Here is a 15,288-nt window from a genome sequence, read left to right on the forward strand (position 1 = left end):
CTCGTTCCCAAAAATTGCCCTGAATAAATGCTCGTTCATAGGCTGATTGTATCTTTTATGCAGCCTAAAATATTAACGTTCTGATAGAAATGTATGGGTACGAGCGATCAGAGTAACAAGGGCTCATCCCCATACATTATTTCTAATTGCTCCTTGTGAAAGGAGCAAATGAGCGCCGATCAACGATCTGTCTCGTTGATCGGCGGTCGTTTACACAGCCCTCGTCAAGCCGTGTAATAGTATCCTATCTCTCTTTGAGAAGCGCAGAGAGAGAAAATAGTTCAAGCTTCACGGTAGCACGGCTGCCATGTTTACTTCGAGTGAATAAAATTTTGTCCATGGGCATGTCATGGACAATTGCTGGGATCGTTAGAAGACACAGCTCTGATACACATACTGTAACTGGCCGTGCACCTGTGTGTCTATCACATGAAGATTGACAGAATTTTATCTACTGCAAGCAAACACTGAATGTAACTACTAAATAACAACAAGCAGAAATATAAAAAAATGGGAGGAATTAATATATATAGAAGATAAAAATATGGAATAAATATTAATTAAATTAAAAATAACATTACATTTCTGAAACTGGACAATCCCTTTAAGGTGTGGCCTATTTGATTGAGTCTAAGGCACCCAAGTGCTTACAGTCTCCTTAGATGTTAAACCAATAATGCATAAACTAAAATAAGTCAGGAAAACCGTTACCTAATTCCATCATTCTTAAAGGGGTTTTCCCACGAGGGACATTTATAACATATCCACAGGATATGTCATAAATGTAGAATAGATGCGGGTCCCACCTCTGGGACCCGCACCTATCTCTAGAACGGGGCCCCCTAAACCCTGTTCTAGCTTTTTGTGCTAATGTTGACTCCCGGCCACTTCCCGATTACATGGTCGGGACATGGTCGGGAGTTAAGAAAACAGCGTAACTCGCTGAGCTACGCTGCTTCCATAACTCCCATAGTAGTGAATGGCAGTTACGGAAGCAGAGTAGCATGCGAGCTACGCTGTTTCCGTAACTACTATTCAGTTCTATGGGGCTTACGGAAACCACATAGCTCAGCAAGCTACGCACTTTTCATCTTCATGGTTTGAAATCAGCCGGATCACAAAGGGGTAGAACGGGGTTTAGGGTCCCCGTTCTAGAGATAGGTGCGGGCCCCAGCGGTGGGACCCGCATCTATCTGACTGTTATGACATATCCTGTGGATATGTCATAAATGTCCCTCATGGGAAAACCCCTTTAATACGTATGGTTGCGAATAGCAGTTTATATCTGACTTGCAATAGCAAAATTATATTCATAAATAAAATAGATGTTGCACAGATTCATGTTTAAAAATAGATGTTTGTATCCTGTTTGTCATCCCAGAATTTTTGGTGTGGGCACACAATTGAAAAACTGTACAATATACTAGATCAGAAAGATAGGCTGTTGGTTGACAAATAGTCTCAGTATTGTAAAGCTGTGTACAGGTTAAACTGTTTTAGGGATATATGTAATCCCCTTTCCTTTAGGTTTCCTTGTTCTTACACAAGATGTCTCTGTCTCTCACCACCTGTTTCCTTCTTCTTTGAAATTCTTCTCATGCGTCTTGTGTCTTTAAATGTTTTACAATGTGAAAAGTAAAGGAGATTTATCTTCAAAAGTGACCTTCTTTCTTAGAGACCAGACGGACACTTATAGCTTTTTCACTTTTACAACCAATGTTAGGCAGTATTTTAGGAATTGTCTATATGTTAAGATGTTCTTCTGTTGGTCTCTTTTTGATCATTTAACAATCAATAATAAAAATAATGACATGGACTTAATGTAGTTAGTAAATATGTACACATTACTTTACGATAGTACAATAATGTTATCATATAAAAAATGTATCTTTCTATAAATGTATTTCGTATGAATAGCTCTTTAAATATCTGCATGGTCATGAAAAAGAGGGGTGCTAGAGTTGTTGCTTATTTTTGTAGAATGAAAATTAATAGTTGGTGGATTGACCATTCAGATATTTGAGCAGTGCCCATTGGTTTATTGCCCTTTAGTCAGTTGCAAATATTCAAGTGATAAATGTTCCTTAAATGTATTAAACCAAACCAAGTGTATCATCGCTATAGAGGTTAGTTAAGCTACCCATGAACTTTCATGCCCATGGTCCCAACTTACTTTTAGGACACCCCAATGGGTACTTTATAAGTATAGACAAAAGCCAGGCAAGCAATATGAGTCAAAATAATGTATTCCTACAGAGTCACAAAGACCTGGACTTAAGCTGGACATACATACTAAGTCCTCATGCATACAACCATATTTATCATTCACATGCAGTATATTTTGTTTTGTAATAGAGAAGCAGTATTAGTCAATAGGGCATGTATGTGTCTATGTGTTTCATTTTCGTATGGAGTCTGCATAACTCAATACACAGAATGATCCTTCAGATGTTACGTGACTGCAGTAATCTCAAAATGGAATCTGAAGAAATGAGATTCATAACACAGAGACTGATATTTTAGATCCCTCAGGCATCTGTATTATGAATCATTATTTGTATCTGCAATATAGGAGAAAATGTACAAAAATAGACACGTGGAAATGCCTCTTAGACACGGAGTATTTTGGCGAGTTTTTTGACGCTGAAACCGCGTCGCAAAACTCGGCAAAAACGGCCCTAAAATGCCTCCCATTGATTTCAATGGGAGGCGTCGGCGTCTTTTTCGATCTTCGGGCGTTTACGCCTATGACCTCCCATTGACTTCAATGGGAGGCAGAGAAAGCGTATTTCGCTGTGTTTTATGCCCTTGGCGCTCAATGGCCGCGGGCAAAAATCGGCGTGCAGGGAGAGGAAAATCTGCCTCAAACTTCCAAACGGAATTTTGAGGCAGATATTCCTCCTGCAAAATATTCCGTGTGAACATAGCCTTAAAGAGGTTTTCCCATTAGAGACATTTATAATATATCCACAGGATATGTCATAAATGTCAGATAGATGCGGATCCCACCTCTGGGACCACCACATATCTCTAGAACGGGGCCCCCTAAACCCCATTCTTCTGCTCTGTGTTGTGGCTGAAGCATGTGATTTCCGACCTTGAATTACGGAAACAGCATAGCTTGCTAAGCTACGCTGTTTCCGTAAGTCCCATAGAACTGAATGGTAGTTACGGAGAGAGCGTAGCTCACATGCTACGCTGCTTCCATAACTGCCATTCACTACTATGGGAGTTACAGAAACAGCTCAGCTTCATCCACAACACAGAGCAGTAGTAAAGGATTTAGGGGGCCCCGTTCTAGAGATAGGTGTGGGTCACAGAGGTGGGACCCACATCTATCTGACATTTATGACATATCCTGTGGATATATCATAAATGTCTCTGATGGGAAAACCCCTTTAATTATTGGGTTCAGATCTTTCAGCCAAACCCTTGCATAAAATTAAGCTGTCAGGCATACAATCTCTACAGACAAACTTCGGAATTAGTATGGGTCGTACTGAACAGGTCAGTGATGTTAAACATGGCATTGGCAGACAATACCTGCTTTGGAACAAGTTAATTTGTGAAATTAATTATCTGTTGAGTTTGTCCCAGTCAACTGTAAGTGCTATCATTGTAAAAGAGAAGCATCTAGGAGTAAAAACAGTTCAGCCACAAAGTGGTAGACCATACAACCTCACAGAACAGAGGCGTCGAGTGCTGAAGTGCATGACATCTGTTGCATCACTTACTACACAGTTCCAAATTGGCTCTGAGAGTGACATCAGCACAAGAACTGTGTTTCAGGAAATTCACCTAAAGGGTTCCCATGGTCAAGGAGCTGCATACTGCCTAAGATCACAATGCACAATACCAAGAGTTGGATGGAGTGGTGTAAAGCATGCTGCCACTGAATCACATTTCACTATCTGGTAGTTTGAAGGACACATCTGGATTTATAATATGCTAGAAGAATGCTACCTACCTAGTCTAGGGCGTTTTTTTTTAAGGTTCGGGCTAGACCCCTTATTTCCACTGAAGGGTAATGTTAATGCTACACTATACAAAGACATTTTTGGTAATTTTATGCTTCCACGTTTGTGGTAACAGTTTAGGGAAGACTCTTTTCTGTACCAGCATAATTGTACACCTGTGAACAAATCAAGGTGCATACAGACATGGTTAGTTGACTTTGATATGGAATAACTTGGTTGTGGTTGGCACAGAGTCCTGACCTCACCCCATCCCATCAAACAACTTTAGGATGAATCGGAATGCCAATTGCAAGCCAGACCTTCTCATCCAAAATAAGGCCTAACCTTTTTGCTGAATGGGCACAACTCCTTACAGACGCACTCCAAAATCTTGTGGAAAACCTTCCCAGTAGTGTGCAGACTGTTATAGCCGCAAAAGGGGGCCAAACTCCATGTCAACACCAAGGCCTTGGAATGGGATATCCAACAAGCTCATATATGTATGATGGTGTCCACATACTGTTGGCCATATAGTGTATATATTTGTGACTACAAAGAGAAGATCAATCCAGAAGATGCAAGTGACTCCTATAGGAAATAATAAAATTGCACGCTACTGTGACATCATGTAACTCATAGTCTGGATTGTATAATTTTTTATAGAAAGGTACACGGCACTCTATTCTGTAAGTGCACGGTTAGGATTCCACTCCGTAATGTAGTTTAGAAGTAAGTAGTCGACTACGCTATTGATTACGTCAAAACGACAGAACTCTTGCACAACTGAGACAAACGGAAACCATTGGCACCGGATCCATCACCATAGAAATCAATGGTGATGTAAACGGAAACCTGCAGTTTCTGTTTGTGTCAGTCAGGGTTCCGTTCTGACGGAACGCTCCGACAGAACAGGACCCTGACGCAGATGTGAACAAAGCCTTATTTTGACGGAAATGTACAGGGTGGGCCATTTATATGGATACACCTAAATAAAGTGGCAATGGTTGGTGATATTAACTTCCTGTTTGTGGCACATTAGTATATGGGAGGGGGGAAACTTTTCAAGCTGGGTGTTGACCATGGCGGCCATTTTTAAGTCGGCCATTTTGTATCCAACTTTAGTTTTTTCAATGGGAAGAGGGTCATTTGACACATCAAACTTATCGAGAATTTCACAAGAAAAACAATGGTGTGCTTGGTTTTAATGTTACTTTATTATTTCATGAGTTATTTACAAGTTTCTGACCACTTATAAAATGTGTTCAAAGTGCTGCCCATTGTGTTGGATTGTCAATGCAACCCTCTTCTCCCACTCTTCGCACACTGATAGCAACACCGCAGAAGAAATGCCTCCTGATCTGACCCCCTTAGACTTTTATCTTTGGGGTCATCTGAAGGCAATTGTCTATGCTGTGAAGATACAAGATGTGCAGCAACTCAAACTACGAATAGTGGAAGCCTGTGCTAGCATTTCTTCTGCGGTGTTGCTATCAGTGTGTGAAGAGTGGGAGAAGAGGGTTGCATTGACAATCCAACACAATGGGCAGCACTTTGAACACATTTTATAAGTGGTCAGAAACTTGTAAATAACTCATGAAAGAATAAAGTAACGTTAAAATCAAGCACACCATTGTTTTTCTTGTGAAATTCTCGATAAGTTTGATGTGTCACATGACCCTCTTCCCATTGAAAAAACTAAAGTTGGATACAAAATGGCCAACTTCAAAATGGCCACCATGGTCAACACCCAGCTTGAAAAGTTTCCCCCCTCCCATATACTAATGTGCCACAAACAGGAAGTTAATATCACCAACCATTCCCATTTTATTTAGGTGTATCCATATAAATGGCCCACCCTGTATAACTGTATTATTTGCAAAAGCAAAAGGAATGAGTGCCGTGTCACACCTTTAAACTAAATTGTATAATTATTCCAAATACAAAATTTGCCTTAAAATTACATTTAAATCATACATGTAACTAATAAGCAACATATAAAGCAGAACTTCATACAGCATTTGTGGTGCATTGCAGTCACCAAGTAGCCACAGCCTAACAACAGTGGCATTAATTCTGAGCTAGATACAGACAAGTCAATTTGTTTCATGTAATGTCTAAGTATATGTCTTAGTCTGCATCTTATCTTGGTCGTGTGCATGAGCCTTAAACCTACATTTCAAGAAACAAACAGAAAAATGGCAATGATCTTAAGAATTCTACTTTATCTTGACTTCATGTGAGTGATTTGGATGACCACGTCACATTGAAAAAGTAATTGTAGAAATGTTCTTGTCAGAATGGATATAACAAGCTAAGGTAAGAAAAGAGAACCCTGTTTCTAGCCTGGTTGGGTGCATAAGTAATATTTTAAGGTAAAACAATTCCAGTATCTAAGACTTTTTCTTCTGGGAATATTTGTTCATTTATTGACAGAAAATCTTAATTCAGAGGCTGGAATTGAGACTTTCTTATACCTACATCACCCTTAGGCCGGATTCACACGAGCGTGTGAGTTTTGCGTGCGCAAAAGGCACTTAACAGCTCCGTGTGGCAGCCCCGTATGATGCGCGGCTGCGTGATTTTCGCGCAGCCGCCATCATTATGACACTCCGTTTGGATGTTTGTAAACAGAAAAGCATGTTGTGCTTTTCTGTTTACATTCATAGTTTGACAGCTGTTGCGCGAATCACGCTCGTCCCACGGAAGTGCTTCCATGTGGTGCGCGTGATTTTCACGCACCCATTGACTTCAATGGGTGCGTGATGCGGGAAATACGCACAAAGAACGGACATGTCGTGAGTTTTTCGCAGCGGACTAACACTGCGTAAAAATCACGCAACTGTCTGCTTGGCCCCATAGACTAATATAGGTCCGTGCGACGTATATCCCGTTCGTCTGAATAAGCCCTTATTCAGTCTCCGTGCAGGGCTTACTTGGTATGGTGAAGTAGCAGTATAGTGATTGCAACATACTATATCTTGTATGTCAGAAGTGTTCAGAAGTACTGTTGATATACATTTGCCTTTTAACCTTGGGGAAAATTTCCTAAATGAGATGTCAAGGACATGATCTTGCACAGTCCCTTCCCTGCAAGCAACAAAATCAATTTACAGAGTTAACATTTGGATGGCCAATGTATTGGAGATGTGCACTCGAATTCCAGCCTCTGTGCCAGCAATTCATTATAGTGTTGGACCCCTTAAACATGAATAGCTAGCATTTGCTGTGGATCCTTAAGACTTTACTGTGATGTGCTAAGTACAATATTTGTGTCTTAACCAACGGTAATTTCATTCTCATGGTATACAATTATTTTTATGTATTTTTTTTTTTTACAGGAGACTATGTTGTAATGACAGTGTACTTTGATCTTTCCAGAAGAATGGGTTATTTTACTATACAAACTTACATACCCTGCACACTTATTGTTGTTTTGTCATGGGTGTCTTTTTGGATTAACAAAGATGCCGTCCCAGCTAGGACATCTCTAGGTAAGTAACATTTTGCTTCATGGTTGTTAAATGAACATAAATATGTAAGATTAATACAACTTTGTCCACCATTTCATATGCTCTATTAGGACATATGGTTGTCATATATACTTGGAAACCCCTTCTATTAGCCAGAGTGGAGGGCTGTTGCAAAGGACTTTGGAGTCAGCTTGACTATTTACTACATATTATCCATAATTGCAAACGGATGCCATGTAGTGCTTCATTTCTCTTGCAGCGACCTCTGCAGTGGAAATGAATGGCCTCCTGCAGGTTTCAGCTGCAAGATCCACGGGGATCAGCTTATAGTCAGCCTCATTTATAAAAGACTGCATTAGTCTATTGACATTTCTTTGACATTTACCTCCAGAAAAATTCCAACTGCCATAAGGAACATATACTTTGTTATATTGGCTAAACAGTCAACGCAGGAAGAATTATGTCAACCCCCAGAAAGTTTTTCAAAATAAATAGCTCCAACGTTTTTTTTCCTAATTCACAGCATCTGATTCAGAGCAACCTTTAAAAATCTGGACATTGACGTGATGATATAGAGGTACTGTTATTAGGGCTTTACTGCTATGAGAGCTATATTAGCTGTTATACTGTTAAAAATATAATGTCTTGTATTGGTTTCTATTGTGCTGAAAGTCAAATTCTTTTGTTTAGGTATCACAACTGTCCTGACAATGACCACTCTCAGTACTATTGCTCGGAAATCTTTGCCAAAGGTGTCCTATGTGACAGCAATGGACCTTTTTGTTTCTGTCTGCTTCATCTTTGTATTTTCTGCCTTGGTGGAATATGGAACACTTCATTATTTTGTCAGTAACAGGAAGCCAAGTAAGGACAAAGAGAAAAAGAAAAAGAATCCAGTAAGTATATTGAAAATACATTCTATTTTTTACCATTAGCCATCAGAGATTGTCTATTGGCTATTGCTATTATTACAACACATTTTAAAATATATAATTAAATTAGAAGTATCTTTAAACCAGTAATCACCAAATGATGTACATCTAGAAATGTTAAACTTTACAACAATAGTAGATCTTTTATAATATAAACTATGAATAAAAATAATTACAGTGTTTCTCTTATAAAGAGTACTTATCATTACAAAAATAAAATCAGAATCCCTTTTTAGACAGCAGTAGATGGATAGTAAATATAATTAAGCCAAAAATATTGTGGCATATTTACTAAAACTGTGTAAAATTCAGACATCTAAGAATTAGAATAGACACGCCAAATGTATCACAGTGGCTCATGCTGGATGATAAATTTGGCGCACCTTTAGATACTTTTGTCTAACTTTATACTACCTCTTGGCTTACATGAGACAACTTTTTTGAAGCACATTAAGCCACGCCCCCTTCAGTTAAGCTACACCCCCTAGTCAGACAATTCACATTCATCTATATTTTTAGGCGCATTTAATTGATAAATGGGTCTTAAATAATTTGTCCAAAAAATAATGTGCAACTAAAGGCACAATTCTGGCACAGCACTAATAGTAAATCTGACCCATTGAGTGTAACGCTGCATATCTTACGTTTTTTCCCTTCCTTCTGCTGGTTTGGTGTTTCTTTCTTGCTACCTCCCCTCTTGCTATATCACTAAAAGACTGAGGCAAAGAAACTGCAGATATAGCTCCCTCCTTCCTCTACCTGTCTGCTGTTTAACACTAGACAGATCTTTTGGAAACATTTACAAAGATGCCACTTTCAGATATTTCTGTTTGATTTAAATATTGTTTCAATGAAATGTTGTATTAGGGAGTCTGCATGACTGAAGTCTACCACAATCATCCAATTATCAAAGCGATAACCTCTTTCTTATGGACATAATAGTTGGTGCTAGACCATAGAATCCTTCTCACATGTCTCGATGAAATGCCATATGATTGTTTCATCAATTGAGTAGTTGTTTGAAGGGGTCATCCAGTTTTTAAAAATTATATGCAGATGGTTTACATTCAGTAAGATCTTTAACCTACTAATGTGCTGTCTGTAGCTGAAAAGTCTCTGTAAGCCAGTCTCACATGCAGTCACATGAACAGGTACCTGGTGTTTATCTCTTGCATGTGTGAGGGTTTTTACTTGAAAAGGTAATTATCTCCCCACTTCGCCCTCTCTGAAGAACAAAACGTCACACATCACATGACTCTTATCTACTCTGCTCCCTGCTTTCCCCCTTCCTTTCCTGCCACATTTCACATGCTGGGCAACAGATCAGTGTTAGTAGCAGAGGCTTTGTTGTGTGGGAAGACAGTTTTAATTATTGACAATGTCTGCGAGAGGATAGAGAAATCATGGGAACTGTAGTCCTTTACATGGTAATCCCACCCACAGAAAGTCTTGCCAGCATTAAAACCTCAGTACTGAGCTAAGTAAAATAGTGAAAATGAAAAACGATTACTTCAGAGCTATTGTGGCATCACCTGGTTTACATTCAGACACATACAGGCAGTTTTCTGCATTTTTCGTAATCTAGGATAACCCCTTTAAAGATTCTTATCAAAGGTAAAAAATAAGTGAAAACTTTATTTTATTGAAAGTCCTGAAGCTGCCATATCACTACACTTACCAGAATGACATATTTTCTTGATGGTTGTTGAATGAAGTTGACTGCATTTCCCCTGTTGTTTAACCAATTAATATATAGGTTTTACACATTTCATATCCATGTAGTGGAAATAAGTATTTCTGAAATATAAATGTTTTAATAATGTGACACATATTGTTTCGCTACTAGCATTTTTCATATAAAAAATTGGTAGACATTTTTCTATAATAATATAACCCAAATCTGTTTCTGTATCTTTAGATAATGCAATTGTAATATCATGTATAGTGTATGTGAACAATTTTGTCATTTTAATATCAAATGAAGAGGTTATTTGCTAAATCACTAAGTTATGAATCTCCTACAAACACTCCCAAAGTTAATTTAACTTAAGTCTCCAGATAAATGTTGGATTGTTTGTGGTCTATAACTTCATAGAAATATGTCTGAATAAACAAAGATTGTCTAGTGCTATAAATTGCTTTTACACTATAGATTACAATTTGGTCCCTGTGTGCTTATCTCAGAGACTGCTGTTGGGAAAGGAGATTGTTGGTATTTGTCTGGTTAATGTAGACAGGAAACTACATAGGTGTATATGCATGGACCTCACATGTATACAAAAGTATGCAGTATGTAAATAAATGCTGCTCCCAAATTTTCAACAGCATCTCCACCTAAATATAAGATTACAAGAAGCTAGTTAATATCACTTTATGTGAATAGAGAAAAATGTAGATTAAATACTAACAATCTTCATTGTCCCTTCTCTACCCCCAGCTTTGTACCAGTAGTACCAGTAAATACCCAAGTAAACTGACAGACAATTTGCTCCGAAATGCTTATGATCATCATCCATTTAAAGAGCAGTTAACCTTTGAAAGTGTAGCTGTGATGAAAAAAAACAAAAACTTCTGACATGTCATTGAGATAAAAGTTTTGTTTAATGAGAGTCATGGTGCTCTGATCCTCACCTACTGCTAGAACAAATGGGCAGAAGTCTATAGTTAAGCACAATGCTCCTTTGAAGAGAAGAGAGTAACCATGTATGGACAATATACTTTCCATATACAACTCTCTGAGGAGAGCCTGAGAAATGTTGGTGGGTACCAAAGTGTAGCTTGTCTGCCCTCTTGTTCTAGTGGTGACGTGTCAGATATATTTAATAATGACAGGCACACTTTATGGGCAACACATGGACTTTATGTAGTAAGACCTTTTTTCGATAGAGATATCAAAACATTAAGCTATTTTAAAAAGATTTCCAAGTGATTTTGATATAACTCTATTGAGAAAAACAGAAGCTACCACTTTTTAAAATCACTCAGAAATCCCAGCATGTGTCGATTAATCCCTTCCCAGCCTGTGCTGTATTTTATGCTGCGTCTGATGATCGCAGTTAGTTAATGCAAGCCGCTGTAGTATTACAGCTCTGTGATGGCCCGGGATTAGGAGCATCACTTGCCTTGCCGCTGTAAAGGCCAGGATCAGAGATAACTCAGATTCAGGCTATTTAACCTCTTTGGTATAGCTACCTCTGTCCCCCCATTGGCACCCCACATGATCGTCAGGTTCCAATGGATTGCCATGGCAGCCAGGGGTCTACTAATGGCCTCCAGGTCAGCCATACATGTAAGCCTATTATGCCCTGCTAGAGGCAGGACCAAGCAGGCTGCCTGTCCGTTTTACACTGACACATATAACACATTGCAATACAAAAATATTACAATGAATTATATAAGCAATTAGAACGTCAGATGTTCAAGACCCATAGTGGTACTAAAAATAAAGTTTGAGAAATATTTGGTATTGTTGCATTCATAATGACATGTAAGTTAAAATGAACAGAATATTTATGCCACTCGGTGAACACCATAAAAAAAAAGACTAAAAACCATGGGCAAAATTGCTATTTTATTATAATCCCGCATTCCAAAAAAACGAAATAAAAATTGATAAAAAATAGTATTTACCCTAAAATAATAATAAAAACTACAACTTGTCTTAGAAAAAACAAGACATCATAGAGCACCAATGAAAGAAATATAAAACTATTAGGGGCCTTTGAATGAAGCGACACAAAAAAAATATATTTTCTAAAATAAATTATTTTATTGGGCAAAGGGAGAAAGACATAACAAAAATATCTCAATTTTGTTACCCAAAAATGAATATATTATACAATAAATTATATGTACCACAAGATGGTACTAAGAAAAAAATACATATTTTTCTGCAAGAAACAAGTCCTTATATAGCTAAATTAATGGAAAAAGTTAAAACGTATGGCTTCCCAACTGTGTAGATGTAAAAACAGAAAAAGATAATTGCTGCGCCCTTTGGTCCAAAAAAGGTTGCTTCCCTAAGGGATTAAAAAAAATAATCACTAGCCACTCAGTTGACAAGTGTGATTTTGAAGACATTTTCAAGCTACACAATGCATTCCTATGGACAGCGATCTTTATACAATTTAGTTGTAGCGGGTGATAAACAGTCTAGGTGTAGCCCTAAAGTATATAACTAGGACAAACCTAGCAACCTGTCTGTTTAAAATTAGGACTGTGTTGGCAGCTGAGAAGGGGAAGAGAAGGATGACAATAGCCACATCTCAGCAGAATTATTAATCATATTTAGCAAAATGTAGGTGGTAGAACTCTTAGGGTATGTTCACACGGTGAGTTTTCAGGTGTATTTTGGGGCATAAACGCCCCAAAATACGCCTAAAATAACGGTAGCTGAGCACCTACAAACATCTGCTCATTGAATTAAATGGGGAAATGACGTTTTGTTCAGACGGGGCATTTTTTTACGCCGCTGTTTTAAAAACCGGCGCTTAAAAAACAAACGCCCGGTAAAAGGAAGGAGCACGTCACTTCTTGAGTTGTTTTTGGAGCTGTTTTTCATTGAGTCAATGGAAAAACAGCTCCAAAAAACACCTTAAAAAACGTTCTCAGTTTCAAAAACAGCAGTAAACCAGAGGCTGTTTTATCTGTAAACAGCTCCATAATTTTCAGCCGTTTTTGATTTTGCGTGTGAACATACCATTAGGCCTTATTCACATAAACAGGTGTCAAATCGACTGTAAAAAACTGCCGTTATTCACGGCCATTTTGCACCTGTTCGGGACCCGTGTTCACAGATCCCTCATAGATTTATCGTAAGTCTATTAAGGGATCTGTGAAAACGTGAAAAAATAGGACATGTCTTATTTTTTTCACGGGCCGTTAACAGTCCGTAAAAAAACGGCCATGTGAATAACCCCATAGAAGTGAATTGATTTTAATGCAGCCATGTGGCTGTCACGCGGCCAATTATCCAGTTCGTGTGAATAAGCCCTCAGACATCACGCACATGGCAGCTGGTATTGATACACACAGAGTTCCTGGAGCACCATACCACAGAGCCATAGGCACTCCATGTGCCGCTGTTTGGCTTCTCTATACAGCTCAAAATGCGGAGCTATTGTCCACTAGAAGTATTGTTTCTAGATTAGAATACCTCCAAAATATGGCATCCTTTGGAGCATACCATGTTTCAAACCCTTGCATGAAATCGGAGGCATACTAAGGTGCAGAAGGGCCCAATACACCTCTACAAGTGTCGTATTATGGCTCCATACAACTTGAAGTTTGTAAAGAGCCATAATACGGTTATGTGCATGCAGCCTTAAACATGTAGGAAATTAGTAATTTTATAGCACTAGATTTTGCCCTTTTAGCATTTACATTATTCAGATAATTTCATACAGTGACCTGTAATAACGCTATACTGTAGCTTTGCAAATTAATATTTTGGCAATTCTTTAACAACTAACCTAACTAAAGAAAGTTAAGCTTTTGCATGGATCATATTCATGTTCAAAGTGCACATAGTATATGCATTAACAATATTGCAATCTATGTGGCCAGTGCATGTCGACATTGACATCTTCCTTTCTCGCTATGTTTTTAATATAATAAATTACAATGGGGTACTGTTAAAAAATTGGAGTGAGCTAAAGAATGGATAGAAGTTGAGGAACTAAAAATTGTATGAGTCTTCGTGCAAATTTATCTCACTAAAAAAAATGTAGGACCAGTAGATTTTAACTGAAATAGCTGGACTGGAGGTCCAGCTAGAAGACAATTACCTTTGAATACATTATTTTCCTATTGTATTGTAAATTTAACATAAAAGCACCCACGAAACCTCCAAGAAACACCCACTTTGGGGCACATTGGCATAAGCATCCCACTTTTGAGGTTTGTTTTGCTGGTAAATCGCTTGAAAAACTGAACAGTTGGGAGGTATGTATATGGTTTTATATTATTGTTTAACCCATTCCCTCCACAGCCATTTTTCAAATAATTTTTTTTTTATTCTCCCCGCCTTCCAAAAGACATAACTCTTTTTATTTTTCTGTTTTTAATGTAACCATGTAATGTGTTATTTAATGTACTGGGAAACTTATTTTGTCAGGAGTAATGGAAAAAAGACACAATTCCTTTATTTTTTGGGAGAATTTCATTTTTGTGCCGTGGGTTAATATGATTCCAACAATACCAAATTTGTACTGTTTTATTTTTTATCTTTAAATACGTTTACAAAACTTTGGGACATATTTACTAATACTGTCTAAGTGTCAGACATTGTAAACTTAGACAAGACAGTCAGAAGATGCGCCAAATTAATCAAAGTGGTGCATGCTGCATAATAAACTTGGCGTATCTTGCTAGACATGCTAGACACTTTTCTCTTCCTTGTATAAAATGTTTGGTACTACTTCTCCATTCTTGCTCAACCACTCCCGTTATCGAGCACGACGCAAAAAGTGTCTTAAATAGTTAATAAATGTGACACACAGCATGTAAGCCACAATGATGGCTCAATTTGAGCTAGAATCCTAATTTTGAAAATTACATTTTGCAATCTGTTGCAAAAAAATAATTTGTGTTGCCATATTCTGAGATCCATAACTTTTAAGTTTTTTTTTTTATCTTTTATTTATTTATTTATTTATTTATTTTATTACAGAAAATGTATTCAACTCACGTTTAATTTTTTTTTAGTCCCACTAGGGGACTTGTACAAGCGATCTTTAGTTACCATATACAGTGGAGGAAATAAGTATTTGATCCCTTGCTGATTTTGTAAGTTTGCCCACTGTCAAAGTCATGAACAGTCTAGAATTTTTAGGCTAGGTTAATTTTACCAGTGAGAGATAGATTATATAAAAAAATAAAAATAAATCACATTGTCAAAATTATATATATTTATTTGCATTGTGCACAAAG

At 37.8% G+C, this 15,288-nt stretch overlaps 1 protein-coding gene across 2 annotated transcripts in view; it reads left to right on the top strand.

Annotated features, from left to right (window-relative positions):
• The window catches only part of GABRG2 (gamma-aminobutyric acid type A receptor subunit gamma2), a 169,695-nt gene that overhangs the window by 135,037 nt on the left and 19,370 nt on the right, over positions 1 to 15,288 (top strand). For both annotated transcript variants that reach the window (XM_075856305.1, XM_075856306.1), the window contains exons 7-8: positions 7,295 to 7,447; positions 8,117 to 8,322. In XM_075856305.1, coding sequence (XP_075712420.1) covers positions 7,295 to 7,447; positions 8,117 to 8,322 — 359 coding nt within the window. The remainder of the gene's footprint in view (positions 1 to 7,294; positions 7,448 to 8,116; positions 8,323 to 15,288) is intronic.

Source organism: Rhinoderma darwinii, chromosome 3 (assembly GCF_050947455.1).
Source record: "Rhinoderma darwinii isolate aRhiDar2 chromosome 3, aRhiDar2.hap1, whole genome shotgun sequence".
Lineage (NCBI taxonomy): Eukaryota > Metazoa > Chordata > Amphibia > Anura > Rhinodermatidae > Rhinoderma > Rhinoderma darwinii.